General features: G+C 43.0%; 1 protein-coding gene across 1 annotated transcript; it reads left to right on the forward strand.

The window, feature by feature from the left end:
* Nucleotides 1-418: 418 nt before the first annotated feature.
* SYT4 (synaptotagmin 4) lies at nucleotides 419-19110 on the forward strand. The gene is made up of 4 exons (XM_058171497.1): nucleotides 419-482; nucleotides 3634-4448; nucleotides 16145-16265; nucleotides 18803-19110. The coding sequence occupies exons 1-4, from the start codon at nucleotides 449-451 to the stop codon at nucleotides 19108-19110; spliced, it is 1278 nt and encodes a 425-aa protein (XP_058027480.1). The 5' UTR covers nucleotides 419-448.
* The last annotated feature ends 1387 nt before the right edge of the window (nucleotides 19111-20497 follow it).

Genomic DNA, 20497 nt, shown 5'->3' on the forward strand with positions numbered 1-20497 from the left:
TGCGTCAATTTGGGTTTCAACCACGTCTTCGGGCTCCGAGCTCGGGTGAGTCAGAAGACCCGAACCAGCGGACAAGGGCTCACGAATCGCTGTGACGGAGGGGAGGACCCGAACCAGGCCTGCCCTCCCTTCCGTGTCTCTCTCTTCCCTCCTCCCACCCGCGATTCCTCTCTCTACCTCCTCCTCCTCCTCCTCCTCTTCCTCTTTCCCAAACCTTCCTGGGTCTTTCGGGCTGGTGTCGGCATCGCGTCGGGAAACAAGCCTCTCCCCTTCTTTTGGTTGGTGGGTCTTGCGCGCGTCTTTCCTTTTTTTCGCCGGGATCCGCCGGAGGGAGAAAAGAGGCAGAAGGGGGAGAGAGAGAGAGAGAGAGAGAGAGAGAGAGAGAGAGAGAGAGAGAGAGAGAGAGAAGAAACCTTCAGCACCTTGGACAGCGCACGCAGCAAACAACATGGCTCCGATTACAGCCAGCAGGGAAGAATTTGGTAAGAAAGATTATTTTTTCTAAATTTTTTTTAAAAAGAGAGGAAATTATAAAAAAAAAAAAAAGCGAAACCAGGTGGGTTTCATTCCATCCCCCCTCCCCCCCCGCCCCCCGCACAGGTCCTTCTTAAGCAAAGTAGATGACTCTGCCATTTTGGACTCCTTAGGGACTTTGAACCCTTGGAAGCGTCAGGCGCGTTTCCACTTTGATCTTGGAAGACGGCTGGTCTTCACCTCATTTTCCAAGCATCTATGGGAGGATGGGTGGATTGGGCAAAAGTTTGCGCCTTCTTCTTCTTCTCTTCTGCTGCTTTTAGACGTTCAGATTATTCCTTCTTCATCCTTCTGTCTTCCTTCTCCCGATGTTGCGAACAGAATATAAGGAACCGGGGGGGGGGGGAGTGGGGTTAGGTGTGGGGGGGGGGTTTGAGGAGAGAGAGAGAGAAAGGATGGGATCTGCCTCGATCTTTGTTTGAAGGAAGCCGTGATGGAGAAGAGGATGAGTCATTTTCAAACCTCTCTTCTACATGCTCTCAGAAAAAAAATGGGCATAATCGCTTCTGTTAGTACAAGGGTAGCTACCAGACCCTTAAAAAAAGATTAGTCATCCATCTCAAACATTCATATCGCTGTGCCTTTCTACCTCTCCTCTAAGTAGATGTTGGTTTGCCTCTCATCATAAGTGTTGTGTTTTGTTTTTTGGTTTTTTTGGATAATGCCCGTAAAGTGTTACCTCATGCTTTTAACTCAGTGCAAGATTTCAGAGAGAAACTTGAAGTGGCTACTTTGGCTCTGAAAAACCTGAAAATTAGAACAAAATCACTGGTGTTTCTCTGCTGGAATGCTGAATAAATAAGCTTTTTTTTTTTAATTGACTAAGAGAAAAATGCACATCTGCATAGGTTTCTTTTTTCAGGTATTTAAGTGTGGGAGTAGATAAATGAGTGAACATTGTCTCATTGATTGTCTTTGCCATGCGATGCTCTTGGGGTACCACTTTTACTGACAAAGTATTGTGTCATAAACTCCAGATGCCCTCGTTTTTAAACTCCCGATGGCCTCTTCTGGGATCATCCCTAAGCAACATATGTTATTACTTCCATCCCTGGGTCAAAAGTTGTTCTTTTGGCTTTCCATTAAAATAAATCAGTTCAATGTTGACTTCAGTTTGCATGCAGAGGATGTGGAAGGGGGGTTGGGGGGGTCTTTTCACTTCGACACTCTTGAAATCTGCCTTGTTCTTTTTCGTGATAGCTCGTAGAGTCTCAAGTCAGCATCTCGTTCTCGCGCAGATGTTAGAATACCTAGGAGATCCTAGGAAAACAGCGTCACAGCAGATGGCGTTCCCACTGGTGGCTATGAGAGAGCACAATGAGTTGGGATTTCTTCTTGGTCCATCCCCCTCGTAGGTGCTTCTAATTTCATTTGCGACAGCTTGCTCACCTCGTAATTGACTTTGGAAAGATAATTAATACCTGTAACTTTCTCCCAGGAACAATCCACTGGGTGTGGGCTTCTAAACAGTACGTGCAAACACATTGGTTGACAATTAAAACCTGTTCAAGGGAGGTAATACTCACCTGAACTTTCTTGTAAGAATCTTATGGAAATGTCATTCCCTCACTGCTGATAAGTTGTCCCTCAACTGGAAGAGACATTAAAAAGGGGGCGTGTGGAGGGAGTTAGTGACATAGAAAGAGGATACAATGGAACTGACCCAGTGACCAACGTCTTATCCCAAAGCAACATTTCCTGCAGATGAATGTACAACCACAAGTTGTCTTCTCGTTGATCAACCCTAATAAAAAATGGACAAGTCCTCTCCTTTTGGAAGGTGATGCTTCCAAAAAAGGACAATGGTCCATGCTCAACCTTTTCAATGCTTGCTAAGTAGGTCCATTCATTATCCCATAATTTTAACGGAGGGGGTGAGTTACCATTACCCTTCCCCCCACTCAAAAGCAGAGTCCTTCTCTCCAATAAGAATCGTCAAGGACAGCATCTACTTCTCCTTTCCAGAAACTCCCCCTGCCAGAAAGAACACAGCACACATTTTCTTGCATATCTGTCCCCGCGCATGAAAGACGCACTTCTTTTCTGCATCAATATTTCATGCGTTCCCATTTTGCTAGGAGAAGGTAGACTTTCATTCTGATTGCTGTTGCCAGCGCCTGGCACTTAAACTTGCTCGGAAATGTTACTTATGGGCAGAATTGGATTTCCAATTAGTGGCGTTCATTTGGCCCTGTGCTGCTTACTCATGAAATGCTAATGATCTCCTCGGCGTCCCACTTTTATCCGTACTCCAGATGTCATTGCAGCTTCCATGCTGTTTTCCCTATTGCTGTTCTAGAATGTGGGCTGTTTTCTCTGAGTGATGGAGAAGGAGAAAAAAAAAAACATAGTTGCTGTGCTTGTAGAAGTAGACACTAAATCCTTGTTCTTTAGGCATCTACGTTGCCAGAGACTACTGAAAACCCTCATCAGTTTCTCCTGCAATTAGAAAAGAAAATATAAACCATGCGCATAAGAGATAATGAAATAATGGGGCAGGGGAGGGAAAATAATTGTATATTGTCTATATCAACACTTAGCTTCATATCAGTATGCCAGACTGGCGGAAAAGCTCATAAAAGTTAACATTTTCGTGCTGTTTTATAATCTCATCTATAAAAGGTTTGTATAAAGATGAAACTCATTGAACGTAAGGGACAAAACAAAGTCGGGTGTGAAAGTGAACATTATAGGAATAATATATTTAAAATCTTTCTTTCTTTCTTTTTTATCGGCCGGATGACAAGGCAAATGTGAAGGATGTCAGAGGGAACCAAACGTCTATGTATACTTAGTGAATCCGTAACTTCATCTAGGAAACCCACAAAATTTAATTGCTCCAGGCTGTTTATTACAACCATGATTGCTAAACTCTATTTCTCTCCATCATGCATGCGCCTGGAGAAAAATCTCCAGACGGGATTTTTTTTTTCCATAGATACCTGCAGGGGGCACAAAATGAATATGTTTCTCTTAGTATATTGTACAGTTGAATTGCTTCCCTCTATCATTTTGCCGGATCCTTGCTAAGTTAACTGTCACTTGTGAGCCCTGAAGCCCACTGTTCATATGTTTGTTAACACTTGCTTTGATTTGCAGATGAAATCCCAACCGTGGTTGGGATCTTCAGCGCCTTTGGGCTGGTCTTCACCGTCTCGCTCTTTGCTTGGATCTGCTGTCAACGCAAATCTTCAAAAGCCAACAAGACTCCTCCTTATAAATTTGTCCATGTGCTGAAGGGGGTTGATATTTATCCGGAGAACCTCAACAGCAAGAAAAAGTTTGGCGCAGAGGACAAAGGGGAAGCCAAAAACAAGCCTATCATGACAAAGACATCTCTACATCTTGACCTGGAGAAACAAGATCTGAATGGCAACTTCCCCAAAACGATCCCTAAAGTACCAACTTCTTCAGATGTTGACGGCTTTACTCCAAAATTCTTTCCTGAGAGGGAAAAAGATTCGGTATCTCCTGACAGCTTGAAGTCTACCACCTCAATATCTTCTGAAGAAAAGCAAGATAAATTAGGGACTCTCTTCTTCTCCCTAGAGTACAACTTCGAAAAGAAGGCTTTCATGGTGAACATCAAAGAAGCAAGGGGCTTACCAGCCATGGATGAACAATCCATGACTTCTGATCCGTACATCAAAATGACAATATTGCCGGAGAAGAAACACAAGGTGAAAACTCGAGTGCTGAGGAAAACCTTAGATCCAGCTTTTGACGAAACTTTCACCTTTTATGGAATCCCTTATACTCAAATTCAAGATCTGAGTCTCCATTTTATGATTCTGAGTTTTGACCGGTTCTCCCGCGATGATGTCATTGGAGAAGTCCTGTTTCCCTTATCAGGAATCGAGTTGTCTGAAGGAAGGATGCTGATGAACAAGGAAATCATCAAGAAAAATGTTAGGGTAATTTAACTTACTTATTCTTTCTTCCCCCCCACACACCCCGCCCCTACTTAAGAAGTATTTTGAAGAGGTGAGTGGTACGAATAGTAGTGTCATATTGACATTTTGAAAAAATAAATGAACTAGACATCCTAAACAGGATAAAAGCATTTGTAATATTCAGTCTGTGGAGATTCTCAGTCAACCAGGTTAGGATAGCCCTAAACGTGCTTTATCAAAAGACAACTGGACTTTCTCATTTTTTTTTCCTTGAAAACGTTTCAAGGAAAATAGTAGTACCTCACTAGTAGTACCTGTGAGAGGGATCTTGGAGTCCTAGTGGACAACCATTTAGATATGAGCCAGCAGTGTGAAGCAGCTGCTAAAAAAGCCAACACAGTTCTGGGCTGCATAAACAGCGGGATAGAATCAAGATCACGTGAAGTGTTAGTGCCACTTTATAATGCCTTGGTAAGGCCACACTTGGAATATTGCATTCAGTTTTGGTCGCTGCGATGTAAAAAAGATGCTGAGACTCTAGAAAGAGTGCAGAGAAGAGCAACAAAGATGATTAGGGGACTGGAGGCTAAAACATATGAAGAACGGTTGCAGGAACTGGGTATGTCTAGTTTAATGAAAAGGACTAGGGGAGACATGATATCAGTCTTCCAATATCTCAGAGGCTGCCACAAAGAAGAGGGAGTCGGGCTGTTCTCCAAAGCACCTGAGGGTAGAACAAGAAGCAATGGGTAGAAACTGATCAAGGAAAGAAGCAACTTAGAACTAAGGAGAAATTTCCTGACAGTTAGAACAATTAATAAGTGGAACAACTTGCCTGCAGAAGTTGTGAATGCTCCAACACTGGAAATTTTTAAGAAAATGTTGGATAACCATCTGTCTGAGATGGTGTAGGGTTTCCTGCTTGGGCAGGGGGTTGGACTAGAAGGCCTCCAAGGTCCCTTCCAACTCTGTTGTTGTTGTTGTTGTTGTTGTTGTTGTTGTTGTTGTTATTATTATTATTATAAAATGTCCAGTTCTGCAGATGAGAAATGTTTTCAAGGAAAAAAAAGAAAAAAGAAAGTCCAATTTTGGAACAGTACTTTTGGGGTAAACCAATATTCTCTTTTCACTTATATCAGGCCAGACAAGAAAGGATTTTTTTGTGTCTTTTAATGACCCTGTAATCCCTTACATCGGGGTGGAGTCGCGGCAACTGAATGGACCTGGGTGTTTACTGGCCGGATGCCCTTCCTGTCACCAATGCGGAGTTCACAGCAGATACATTCTCATTGTGCCCAGAGAGAGAAATATCTGCTGCTACCTAGGATCAAACTCCTAGGGGCCGGGATAGCTCAGGCAATAGAGAAGCCTGTTATTAGAACACAAAGCCTGCAATTACTGCAGGTTCGAGCCCGGCCCAAGGTTGACTCAGCCTTCCACCCTTTATAAGGTAGGTAAAATGAGGACCCAGATTATTGGGGGGGCAATAAGTTGACTTTGTAAAAAAAAAATATACAAATAGAATGAGACTATTGCCTTATACATTGTAAGCCGCCCTGAGTCTTCGGAGAAGGGCGGGGTATAAATGTAAACAAAAAAACCAAAAAAACACCTCACAGCCTCCTGATTGTGAGACGAGGGCTCTACCTCTAGGCCACCACTCAGGAAAGAAAGGAAATGATTTATAATACAATAACTCTTGACTGAATCTAATTCTCACTTTCCCAATTCCTCCTTAGCACTGAGCGCACATGTTTGGGCGTTTAAGATAACAACCCTACTTTCAGAGTTGTGTACAACATAGTGGGATAAGCCATGTCTCGGAATATTACAAGGTGTTTTAAATGAGCCAGACCACCGGTTGATGACGCTGGCAGCAACTCTCCAAGGGATTGCAGAGATCCAACCTGTAGTTAATGATTCATCCTCCCTGTAGTTAAAACTTGGTTTGATGACCCTCTGTGCTGACTAACAGGAATAGATCCTGCAACGAGCCAAATTCAGTATAGGGACTTGCATCAGCACAAAAAACCCACAGGACATATTTTGTGTTATCAGCATCAAGGCATTGAACTCAACTCATCACAATAGAGCAGCTCTCTTATGCTCTGATTGATTAGAGTATGGGGGCCATAATGCTGAACTGTTTAATAGCGCTAAGAATGGGCTCACCGATTTGGCAGGATCAGCAATAATTCGGACATAATTCACGTTGGTGACAGGATAAAGGAAATAATCTACCGGCTGAGTTTTACGAGCCTCCTTTGTAAGACAAACTCATTTCACAGGCAGCGAACCAGGAGAAACCTTGGTTCCTTCTCAAGCGTAGTGTAGCAATCAAAGCACAAAGATATAAGTCAATAGTTTACGAGCCTTGACAGGAACAAGAAATTAGACAACAATCCGCAGGACAGCTGTGAACTGTTGATTAAACTCTATCAAGAGGTAATCCGATCAACTGCCAAAGGAACAATTCCTGTTCTTCCTTCCGCTGAGACAGTAATGTTAATATTTTATTTGTGATTAAAAATATTGGAAGGCGGAAAAAAACCCTAATTATAGACAGGGTCCAGAGAATGGGCTAGATGCATCTCTTATCAAACACTAAAACATTATAACAGAATAAGTGAGTTGGAATGGACCTTGGAGGTCTTCTATTCCAAACCCCTGCTCAGGCAGGAAATCCTACTCCATTTCAGGCAAATGGTTATCCAATATTTTCTTAAAAATTTCCAGTGTTGGAGCAACTTCTGCAGGCAAGAAGTTCCACTGATTAATTGTTCTAACTGTCAGAAAATTTCTCCTTAGTTCTAAGTTGCTTCTTTCCTTGATCAGTTTCCACCCATTGCTTCTTGTTCTACCCTCAGATGCTTTGGATAACAGCCCGACTCCCTCTTCTTTGTGGCAGCCCCTGAGATATTGGAACACCGCTATCATGTCTCCCCTAGTCCTTCTTTTCATTAAACTAGACATACCCAGTTCCTGCAACTATTCTTCATATGTTGTAGTCTCCGGTCCTTTAATCATCTTCATTGCTTTTCTCTGCACTCTTTCTAGAGTCTCAACATCTTTTTTGTACTTTGGTGACCAAAACTGGATGCAGCAGTCCAACTACGGTCTTACCAAGGCATTATAAAGTGATATTAACACTTCACGTGACCTTGATTTTATCCCTCTATTAATGCAGCCTAGAATGATGTTGGCCTTTTTGGCAGCTGCTGTACACTGCTGGCTCATATTTAAATGATTGTCCACTAGGACTCCAAGATCCCTCTCACAGTTACTACTATTGAGCCAGGTGCCACCTATCCTATACCTGTGCTTTTTTTTTTCTTGCCTTACTTTTTTCACCGTTGAATTTCATTTTGTTAGATAAGACCCAATATTCAATTCTATTAAGATTCTTCTGTATCTTACGCCTCTCTTCCGCAGTGTTGGCTATTTCTGACAGTTTGGTGCCATCTGCAAATTTGATAAGTTCCCCATCTATCCCCTTGTCCAAATCATTGATGAAGAGATTGAAGAGTACTGGGCCTAAGACAGAGCCTTGGGCTACCCCACTGCACACTTCCCTCCATGTAGACGCAGTTCCATGGAGGACTACACGTTGTCAACTACACATTAGAAATTACAGACTACTCTGTGAGTTGCAGTAATGAGTATCACCACCCATACAAATGCCACACGAATCTTAAACACATTCAGGACAGAATGAGGAATCAAAACTCAGCATACTTACCCTCTTTTCCCTTTCTGAGTATCAAAGGAATATTTGCTAAACAAACTCACCCACTAAATCTTCTAAAAGTCTTACAGATGTTCTCATTATAGATCTAGGCAGGCGTGGGCTTCAAAAATTTTAGCAAGGGGTTCTCTGCCCGGTTGCTGAGTGGGCGTGGCCATGATGGGCATGGATAGTTGGCCTCCCGGACCACGGTTGGGGAGGGGCATTTTTGCCCTCCCCACGCTCTGGAGGTCCTTTGGAGGCTGGAAATGGCCCGTTTCTGGTCTTCCCAAACATCCAGTAGGCCCATTTTTCGCCCTCCCTGAGTCTCTGTGAATGCCCTGCACTTACCTGCATCCAAAACAGGCTGCATGGGGACTCCCGGGAGGGATGGGGCGGGGTGGGAGTGGCCAGCCAGGAATGGGAATCTTAGCTAGAGGTTCTCATGAATCCCTGAGAACCCCCAGCAGCTGTTGTGTCTGCGCCCCCCGAGCCGGCCTTCCTGCCAGAAAGTGACTCGGAGCCGGCCCTGCTGCCAGAAAGTGACTTGGAAAGTGAGGGGAAAGGGATGTCAGGACTTACCACAGGAGCCAGAAGCAGGTCAGGTGGAGGAGATAACGAGGCCTCCGTCCCCTGACTCTTCCCCCCACCAGGCCACACCTTCAGACCCAGCTGACGGCAAGCAGGCTTGGTTGGACCCTAGGTTTCATAGGCAGGAGAGAAGGGAACAACAGAAGCAGGGGTGGGGCAGGCCTAGGAAGTGCTGAGTCATGGAGCCACACCCCACAGGATATAAAAGGCAGCGAGAGCTGCTGTGTCTCTTTGTAAAGGACAAATCCACTGACTAAAAGCTGAAGTTTGTTCCTGGGTGACTCACCGGAGTCATGGAAGATAACGGAGGCTCTTGGCAGACGCTGGCTATTCTGCTGCCAGAGCTGATAGTGCCAGCTAATTAAGCCATCACTCGGACGGAGGCGAGGGAGGACAGAACAGCAGCCCACCCCTGGATCTAGGATTTAGTGTGTGAGTTTGCTTAGCAAATATAAAAAGTAAGGGAGATGATCTTGAAATAAATATTCAGGAACCGATACCTAGACAGAAAAACAGTCCGGAGTAATGAGATAATATTTCCAAGGGAATCAGACAGATGCTTCACTAATTAACGGAAGTATCAGAAGGGGGAGAGGATATAGCACATGCAGAATACAGAATGGCAGAGTTGGAAGGAACCTTGGAGGTCTAGTCCAACCCTCTACTTGAGCAGGAGATCCCATACTCCAGACTCCGTTTTTGTAGCCTATCTCACTAAATCAGGGGTTAGCAACCTGCAGCTCTGGAGCCGCATGTGGCTCTTTCATCCCTCTGCTGCAGCTCCCTGTCACTCAAAATATGCGTCACAACCGCCAATGGGTGACATCTGCCAGCACTCGATTTATTGAGCTTTTCAACTCCCGACAGGCCAACCATGGATAAAGCCAAAGTTTCAGAAGAAAACAGAATGTTTAATTCAACTACATATGCTAGTTTTGTGGCTGCTCAAGAAATAGTCAGGCATGGGAAGGTTTTTGTGGCTCCCGGTGTTTTATTTTCTGTGGGAAACGGGTCCAAATGGCTCTTTTGAGTGTTTATAAGGTTGCACTAAATTGTTTTAGTCTTCCTGGGCACTTGATTTCCTCTTCTGGTCTACCTACTGGGGCTGAAGACAGGTCATTCTGCAATAAAAAAACTAAGAGTATTATTGGTTTTTAAAATAGATTTTAACTAATCTCAATGGGTTGACAGAACATGGCTTACTTTGTTTGAGTCCAGAAGGTAAACAGAGTTGAGCTTGATAAGAGACCTCGATTAAATACCAACGTTACATGCTTGAGTGAAGGGTTGATTATATATTTTGAAGAAGGCAATGATAAACCACTTTAATGCTTTTGAGAAACCATTTCAGAATAACAGAATAAAAGAGTTAGAAGGGATTTTGAATGTTCTCATCCAACACCCTCCTCAAGCAAGAAACCCTATGCCACCACCTTCTTTTCTCCCTGTCTCCTTCTCTCCTTCCATCCCTCCCTCTCTCTAACACACATACACACACACACACACACACACACACACACACACACACGTCTGTCTGTCTGTCTGTCTGTCTGTCTGTCCGTCCGTCCGTCCGTCCATCCATCCATCCATCCATCCATCTCATCTCTCTCTCTCTCTCTCTCTCTCTCTCTCTCTCTCTCATCTATCTATCTATCATCTATCTATCTATCATCTATCTATCTATCATCTATCTATCTATCATCTGTCTGTCTGTCTGTATCTACCTGCCAGTATCTGTCTGTCTGTCTATCTATCTGTCGGTATCTGTCTACTGGTATCTATCTATCTGTCTGTCTGTCTGTCTGTCTGTCTGTCTGTCTGTCTGTCTATCTATCTATCTATCTATCTATCTATCTATCTATCTATCTATCTATCTATCTATCTATCTATCTATCTATCTATCTGGCCTAAGTTTTTTGTTAAATTTTTAAATTTTTTAAATTTTAGATGAATTTTAATGGGTTTTTAGTTTTTAAATGTTTTATAATTCTGGCCAATTGTATAATAAGTTTTTTAATTTGTTCTTAATTGTATATTGTTACTGTTTTATTTTTGGCTGTAAACCGCCCTCAGCCCTTCGGAAGAAGGGCGGTATAGAAATCTAATAAATAATAATAAAATAATAATAATATCTATCTATCTATCTTCTATCTATCATCTATCTATCTATTGGTATCTATCTATCGGTGTCTGTCTGTCTGTCTGTCCATCTGTCTATCTGTTGGTATCTGTCTACCAGTATCTATCTATCTATCTATCTATCTATCTATCTATCTATCTATCTATCTATCTATCTATCTATCTTCTATCTATCTATCACCTATCTATCTATCAGTATCTATCTATCTATCATCTATCTACCTTCTATCTATGAGCCAAATGGCATCATCCATTTACTGATGGAGTTTTAGGAAAACTCAATTCTACCTTCTAAAGAATAGCCCAATATTAAAAGGATTGCTGAAGGTGGGTTGGCTGATGGAGTGGCTTTAGAAGGAGAAAAGAGCAAAGTATTCTGGGTAGGGTCTTGATATCCAGAAAAGGATCAAATTTGCTGGGCACCCGGACACCTCATCTATTAGAACATGACTTTATCATATGCTAAATTTGTAATGGGCACTTCTGCCTGATATTATCTCTGGGTGTGGCCAAAGGAGTGTCAGAATGACAATAGCATCATCGTAGCATCGCCACATAACCCCCCCCCCTTTTTTTTTGAGGGGTATCCTGACATTGCATGCATGTTCCAAAGTTGCAGTGAGATGTAACGAGGTGTTGCTGTAGCGATAAAGATGCATGAAATGTCACATCCGGTACATCTTCAACTTCCTGTGGTGCATTTTTTAGGATTTTATCTTGACTTATTTTCCTTCTTCCTAAATCGGTACCTGGCAAAGTAAGAAAAATAGGCGTGCAAATTGCAATTGTAGTCAGTCACCTAGGCAGATCAATACACATCTGTTGTAGCAGCCTTGTTTATGCGCCATATTTTCATCCTTTAATCGTTCCATCCTAACTTTAAGGTATGAATTTCACCCTTGGAGAAGCACGGTATTTAAGATGAGGCTGATCAAAGCGAAAGGAGTATCTCTAATGATTAATGAACGCTGGGTGATTATCAGTTGATTCGGCTTGTGCCTGATGATTAATGGATATTCCTGCTTGAACATGCATAGGAGAACGTAGAATATTATTTTAACTGTGTTGATTAATGATTAATGGGTTTCGCCAAATCATTAACTACCCAATGTCGTATTCTTGAGAATTCTCAGCCAATGTTGAGAAAACTACTACATGTCTGGGCAGAAATATTTCAAAATATACTGCTGCTGGAGTTGCTGAAGTTTATTTTATTATTATTATTATTATTTATTAGATTTCTATACCGCCCTTCTCCCGAAGGACTCAGGGCGGTGTACAGCCAAAATAAAACAAACAATACAATATACAATTAAAACAAAGTTAAAAAACTTATTAAACAATTGGCCTAAAACTTTAAAAACTGTTTAAAATTCTAAAAACGCATTAAAATTCATAATATAAATTTAAAAACCAACAAAATTTAAGCCAGCCCCGCGCGAATAAATAAATGTGTTTTCAGTTCGCGGCGGAAGGTCCGAAGGTCAGATATTTGGCGCAAACCAGGGGGAAGTTCGTTCCAGAGGGTAGGAGCTCCCACAGAGAAGGATCTTCCCCTGGGGGCCACCAGCTGACATTGTTTGGCGGACGGCACCCTGAGAAGTCCCTCTCTGTGTGAGCGTACGGGTTGGTGGGAGGCATGAGGTAACAGTAGGCGGTCCCGTAAGCAAATCATCATTTATACTAGCCAAAATGGTATGGATTCAGTTATTTGGCATCAGGGGTCAGCTTCAAAAATTTTAGCAAGAGGTTCTCTGCCCAGTTGCTGGGTGGGCGTGGCCATGGTGGGCATGGCCTAGTCATCTTCCTGCACCACGAGGGGGGGGATTTTTGCCCTCCCTGGGCTCCGAAGGCTTTCCTTGAGCCTCCGGGAGGGTGAAATTGGCCCCCCTAGGCTCTGGAGGCCCTCTGAGCCTTCCAAACTTCTGGTAGGCCCATTTTTCGCCCTCCCCAAGCCTCTGCATGCACTCTGCACTTACCTGCATCCAAAACAGGCCATGTGGGGGCACCTGGAAGGGGAAGAGTGGGCGGGGCGGGGCCATCCAGGAGTGGGATTTGGGGGTTGTCCAAACTGCACAGAATTTTAGCTAGAGGTTCTTCCGAACTCCTGCGAACCCCCAGCAGCCCACCCCTGTTTGCCATGCCAAAAACATTCTCAGACAAAAATTAGTATTGATACATTGTCTTCATCAATAGCGGAATATATAAACTAATATATAAATGAGAGCAAACACCACTCCCTTCTAGCACTGATGATGTTACCTAGAATGGTAATGAAATGTCTGGAAGAAAACAACCTAGCTCAGTGAGCACCAAGCAGGTCAACCCTGAGTTACAAATATTTTCATCAATCAATCAATCAATCAATATAGAATATTCTGCCTTCCAGTAAATCCAATGACAAAAACTTTGATTGTAATGGCTTTGAATATTGCCTATTATTGCCATGGATAAAATCCATAGAATCTGCCAATTCTCTAGCACAAATTCCCAGTAGTCCATTAAACTTCAGTTGGCCAATCGAAATAAGCAGCATCCTAAAAGATGCAGGCATCGGTTTTATTATCATCATCAGGAGTTCTGGCTCCAATTCTAAATATTTTCTTTGCCCCATTGAATTTCACATGGTTTATGACCAGATCAATATCTTTGATATCAGTTGCAAATCAGTTTGGAAATAACTTCAGCTTTAAGTGGCAGCCCATTTCCTATTAAAATCCCAAATCTAATACATGTTTCAAAGCTCAGGCAACTAATATCCCGACTTGAGGACCTGCCAGTATATTGACTTTGGGATAATTGCTTTCAAAAGATCAAGCATCAAATCAAATTGCTTCGATGTGTAGCAAACAATATTCCCATCTAGAGTGTTTTATGGCTTTTAATCCATTTCTGACCTGAAGAGATGAAACTTGTTTGGCTTACATTTCCCGGCTTATATATTTTGTTCCCACAAGGTGACCATATTGTTTTCTATAAAATCTGATTTGTAGCTGATATTTTCTTGGGTCCATTGACATGTTAATTCATTGCCTATTATTTGTGACAACATTTCGAGAGATTGGTTCTAAAGTTTTGTTCTGTATTGGAGGGTTTGAAGTTATCATTTCATTTTCTCTAGACAACAGAACAGCAGAATAAGATAGCTGGAAGAAACCCTGGTGTTTTTCTAGTCCAACCCAGGGGTGCTATTCAGCAGGTTCTGACAAGTTCTGGAGAACCAGTAGCGGAAATTTTGAGTAGTTCAGAGAACCGGTAGTGGAAATTTTAAGCAATTCAGAGAACCGGTAGCAAAAATTTTGAGTAGTTCAAAGAACCGGCAAATACCACCTCCGGCTGGCCCCAGAGTGGGGTGGGAATGGAAATTTTGCAACATCCTTCCCCTGGAGTGGGGTGGGAATGGAGATTTTGCAGTATCCTTCCCCTGCCACACCCACCAAGCCACGCCCACCAAGCCACACCACGCCCACCAAGCCACGCCCACAGAACCAGTAGTAAAAAAAATTGAATTCCAACACTGGTCCAACCTCCTGCTCAAGCAGGAGACCCTGGCCTATAGCATTTCAGACAAATGGCTGTCCAATCTCTTCTTAAAGATGGAACACCCACAATTTCTGGAGGCAAGCCGTTCCACATATTAGTTGTTCCCTCTGTCAGGAAGTTTCTTCGTAGTTCTAGGTTGCTTCCCTCTGTGTTTAGTTTCTGTCCATTGCTTCTTGTCCTGCCTTCTGGTTTTTTGGAGAATAGCTTGACCCCTCCCCCCATTTCTTTGTAGCAGCCCCTCAAATATTGGAACACTGCTATCATGTCTCCCCTGGTCCTTCTTTTCACTAGAGTAGACATATCCAATTCCTGTAACTGTTTTATCCTACAGCCCCCTAATCTTTCTTACTGCGCTTTTCTGCACTCTTTCCAGAGTCTCAATATCTTTTTTTTATTGTAATGTGACCAAAACTGGATGCAGTATTCCAGGTGTGGTCTTACTAAGGCTTTCTAAAGCAGCATTAATACTTCATATGATCTTGATTCTCCAAGTATCCTTCTATTAATGCAGCCTAGGATTGTATTGGCTCACTCCCAGACTGATATTGTCAATGTTCTGAAATATGAATTTCAGGTAACAGTTTTCTGTCTGATTTAGGGAGTTTCAGAATTATATCATAGTTAAGTGAGTGAAAGGAGGTAAAGCTGGCCCAAATATATGAAATATGAGTGAGTATTCAAACTTAAATGATGCATCATAGCCATCCAGTGAAATCTAAAGGTCGGAACAGGTAGTTTTTGAGTTATAACCATTTGCTTAATGATTGTTCAAAATTAGGTAAGGGTCTATGAAATTCACAGGGGTGAGATTTGGATCTCTTGTGGCTGCACAATAATTCCAAACTGATGATGCACTTAACCCCGCCCTCTTGCTCAGTCCGCTCGTCTCCTACATACAAACTATTATAGAAAGATCCCACAGAGAGAGAGAGAGAGAGAGAGAGAGCTACTTCAGCTGTCATCCAACTGAGGAGGGCCTGGTTTGTTTCAAACATCTCTCTCACATAAAATATAGCTTAAACGTGACTTGGCAAGTTCTCCAAAGCCAACTACAGTTGTTCCAAAATGTTGAACTGCAAAATTATGACATTGCATACTATGTGAACCCAATCGTGGTAGCTTATTCAACAAATTGTGATTAAAAAGCAGCATCAGGAAGAAAGGAATGATTGGTCCAATCCATGGTTTGAAATAATTTCCAGATTTGTCATGGTTTCTCAGGCTTTTATGTTTTGTGTCTAGTAATAATAATAAAAAAAGGAGATAGAAATACATTAAATTAACTGGGCCCGATTTACTAGAACTAGCTTGGTTTCAGTTGTAGGTTAACACATCTTGGTTTCTAGAAGTTCAGGCCTATGATTATCACCTTGGATTGTTGGTAAAAATAATACAGGTGGGGATACAAACAAACAAACAAAAATAGCAGGAAGAGATAGAAATATACAAACAGACAGACGGATGGATAGATAGATAGATAGATAGATAGATAGATAGATAGATAGATAGATAGATAGATAGATAGATAGATAGGCTCAAAGACACAGAGAGACAGACAGGTGGAGATTCATCCATCCATCCATTCTCCAAACTAGAAATATTTTGTTGCTAATGGCAAAGTTAGTTTACAAATCAGAATATTGCAAATTTGTCCATCTCTGAATTTGAATTTGCTTTCTAAGTATTACAACTCAACGAATGTATCTTTTTAATTCTGCAGAAATCTTCTGGACGTGGTGAATTGCTGATTTCGCTTTGTTATCAGTCTACAACAAATACGCTCACGGTGGTTGTTCTAAAGGCGAGGCATCTACCTAAGGCTGATGTTTCAGGATTATCAGGTAATTTGAAAAGAAGACCACATGCAAGGACATTGATGGATTCTCAGCTGGCGAAAATGGGTAGAGTTTGAACCTAGAAATTTACGAATTACAGGGAAGCAAAATGATTTTCTATAGCTAGGAACTATCCTTGGTTTTGTTGTTGTTGTTGTTTGTTTGTTAGAATAAAGTGTTTCAGAGCTGTTTTTGAAAAGGGCAGATTTATGAATTTTTCTTTGGTGGAGTTGTACTGTAAGCCTACTCTAATTCCCAGAGTGATAAATTCACACTAAAACCAGGTTAAGTGTGAACACAGCAATATTTTACGCGTGGGTGGGAGAAGATAAAATGTGACATGAATTATGAAAGCCGTTCTAGATCATCCACTCCAGACATGTTTGAGGAATAATAGCAACACAACATTCATCAGCTTTTATTGAACTGGAACTAAGTGGTTCTACCTAAACCATAGAGTTTAATTTTGACTAATCCTTCATAAAGATACTGTATATCCATGCACCTTTGAACTGGCTCATTTTTGTTCTTGGTTGGCTTTGTCTGTTTGCTCTCATTTCCGGAGTTATTAGCAATAACCATTTAGACCCTGGAAATATGGGGGCTGCCAAACACCCCTGAGAGATGTTGTAGGCGGGGTTGGGCTTCAACAATTTTAGCAAGGGGTTCTCTGCCCAGTTGCTGGGTGGGTGTGGCCATGGTGGGCGTAGCCTAGTTGGCCTCCTGCACCACAGCTGGGGGAGTGCGTTTTTGCCCTCCCCTGGCTCCAGAAGCTTTCTCTGAGCCTCTGGGAGGGCGAAAATGGCCTCCCCAGGCTCCAAAGGCCCTTGGCCTTCCCAAACCTCCAGTAGGCTCGTTTTAAGCCCTCCCTAAATTTCTGTGTGCACCTTGCACTTACCTGCATCCAAAACGGGCTGCCTGGGGACTCCTGGGAGGGGTGGGGCAGAGTGGAAAGGGCCAGCCAGGATTTTTGCCCTCCCCGGGCTCCGGAGGCTTTTCTTGAGCCTCCGGGAGGGCGAAAATGGCCTCCCTAGGCTCTGGAGGCCCTCTGAGCCTTCCAAACGTCTGGTAGGCCCATTTTTCGCCCTCCCCAAGCCTCTGCATGCACTCTGCACTTACCTGCATCCAAAACGGGCCATGTGGGGGCACCTGGAAGGGGAGGAGTGGGCAGGGTGGGGCCAGCCAGGAGTGGGATTTGGGGGTTCTCTGAACTGCACAGAATCTTAGCTGGAGGTTCTCCCTACCCCCTGCGAACCCCCAGCAGCCCATCCCTGCTTCTAGTCCATCCGCCTGCTCAAGAAGGAGACCCTATCCCATTTCAGACAAATGGTTGTCCAGTCTCTTCTTGAAAGCCTCCAGTGCTGGAACACCCACAACTTCTGAAGGCAACTTCTGTTCCACTGGTTAATTGTTCTAACTCGCAAGAAATTACTCCTTAATTGTAGATTGATTCTCTCCTTAGTTTCCATCCAACTGGTTCTTGCTCTGATAGGAATTTTTTTATGTGCCATGACTTCATTGCAGATATAATAATTTTAATGGATGGATTTCCGAGACCCGAGCATTATTTCAAGGGTTCCTCCATGGTAAAAGCATTCAAAAAGGCTGCTATGTAGATAAACAATGCCTATTTTTCCTTGGGTTGAAAACTGGCCTCCAGAAGTTGTGATGGGCTCCAACACTGGAGGTTTTTAAGAAGAGTTTGTACAACCCTTTGTCTGAAATGGGAGAGGGTTGGACTAGAAGACCTCCAAGCAGTGGTGGGCTGCTGCCGGTTTGGACCAGTTCGGGCGAACCGGTAGTTGTGACCTGCGGGTGGCCCCGCCCACCCATGTGCAATCCCGCCCTATATCGCTATTGCGGAAGGAACGCACGTGAATTGCTGTGTTGTTTGATGCAGCACGCATGCGCTGCATATGCACGCTCACATTTCGGGTGCTGGGCGAACCGGTTGTTACAGTATGTGACGCCCATCTTTGCCTCCAAGGTCCCTTCCAACTCTGTTACGTTGTTAACTGTTATCTGTTGATAACTTTGAGTCCTGTATGGAAGAGGCTAAAGAAGAGAAAACACACGAGTGTTCCAATCCCTGTATTGACCTCATATCTGGCAGTCTAAATCAGGGGTGTCAAACTCAATTTCATTGAGGGCCATATCAAGGTTGTGTTTGACCTCAGTGGATGTGGGTGTGGCCAGGGTAGGAATGTCCAACATGATGTCACTCATGTTGGGGGGGGGGTGCCTGTGGTAGCCCTAGCGCTCTACCACTGAAAACAGGCTCCCAAGCTCCGTTTTTAGCTGCGACAGCTTCCTGCAGCCCTCTGCCAGTGAAAACGGAGCTGGGGGTCGGGGCATATGTGGCCCTCCTGTGCTCCATTTTCACTGGCAGAGGCAGCACAGTCAGTCCTTTGTTGTTTCGAGGGCGGCCCCATGCGCCAGATCTAAGCACCCCGTGGGCTGGATATGGCCCCCAGGTCTTGAGTTTAACACAAACACACACACACACGGTCTAAGTCAACCATTGTATCTTACTTGTCTTTCAGACCCGTATGTCAAAGTCAACCTTTACCATGCCAAGAAACGGATCTCCAAAAAGAAGACGCACGTCAAGAAGTGTACCCCCAACGCGGTGTTCAACGAACTCTTCGTCTTCGATATTCCCTGCGAGGGTCTCGAGGAGATCAGCATCGAATTCTTAGTACTGGATTCAGATAGGGGCTCCCGGAACGACATCATCGGCCGGTTAACCTTGGGGGCTTCAGCGGAAGGCACGGCGGGAGAACATTGGAAGGAGATCTGCGAATATCCCAGGAGACAAATTGCGAAATGGCACATGCTCTGCGACGGCTAACGAAGGAAGGCGAGGGAGAAGTTGGACCTTTTCAAAGAGAAATCCCATAGGCAAGGATTCGTTTTCTTTCTTTGCAATGTATAATCACAGGCTTGTGCTCTTGGCGGGAGGGGCGGGGCAAAATCTTTATTGTTATCGTTATTGTTAAGACTGGATCGAACTATCCCAACAGAAGGTAACTTGACATTTTGGTTGAGGTTCCCTTCTTCTTCTTCTTCTTCTTTTTTTGCAAAAATCAAACCATCATCCTGTATCGCAGATTCCTGTTCTGCAAGAGAATACACCACTTTAGAGACACACCCAGTGCTGTAACCACAAATTGAAACTGAAAATTTCTTTTTTTTTTTTTTTAAACGAATGGATTAGGAATCTTAGATCGTCGTTGTCACCTAGATGATATGAGAGCCTCGTTTCGATACGCGCTCGGTAGAGAAACACCCGTGTCATTTGTAAAGTCGAAAACCACGAAGCGAATTAACGGAAAAGGACTAAAAAAAAAAAAAGAGAGGCATGAACGGGAAGGAAGTTCGTCCTTCGATTTGATTTTTTTTCCCCCTTACAAAACCGTAAGGGTTCGTTCATACTTTAATACGAAGAGTTGGGATTATTTTTGAACATTTCATATTATTACCAGTCTAACTTGTTCCTTTTCAAACTAGGAGGTGACATCTTTTCGACTTATTGTTAAAGCTAACAATAGTAAAGCTAAAGTAAAGGAGAATGCATTTTTGAGATACACGCATTCAGCAGTTATACTACCATCCTTGGTAGGGTTCACCTTGTTTAATCAAGGGCTTAGAAGGGAATATAGGTGGTGTAAATTTTTACTAGGAGGTTAAGGAGGTTTGTGCTTTTACATATAGCCTATGGTGATTTTTTTAAAAAATGCATTTATTTTGTCCTCTCCTTCAACCCCCCACTCCTTCCAGCATAATACACATTTCTCCCCCCCCAGATCTAACCAGGTGAAGGTACTGTAGAAAGTTATATAAGATATTGCTCTTTTTTTAACCTGGTATATTTTGAAACCGCTCTGGATCAAACTTAAACTTGTTTCTATTTGTTTTATTATGCTAGACCTAAAAACAAAACGCAAAAAAAAAAAAAAAAATTCTAAAAAGGAAAAAAAAAAGAAAGAACAACAAAAAAAGTTAGGATATACTTACGAAGCACTGATTCTTTTAAAAAATGATGCCATTATCACTGGGTAAATATGGGAATTTAGCAGAATTGGGCTCGCGGTGAGCTTTTTACACCTTATGCTAACTCACATTGTAGATAAGCTGTTTTGCTGTAGCAATTCATGTAGCTCCATGCAGGTAGTCCTCGACTTACGACCACAATTGAGTCCCAGGTTTCTATTGCTGAGTGAGATGTTTGTTTTGCT

Source organism: Ahaetulla prasina, chromosome 2, assembly GCF_028640845.1.
Source record: "Ahaetulla prasina isolate Xishuangbanna chromosome 2, ASM2864084v1, whole genome shotgun sequence".
In the NCBI taxonomy this organism is placed as follows: domain Eukaryota; kingdom Metazoa; phylum Chordata; class Lepidosauria; order Squamata; family Colubridae; genus Ahaetulla; species Ahaetulla prasina.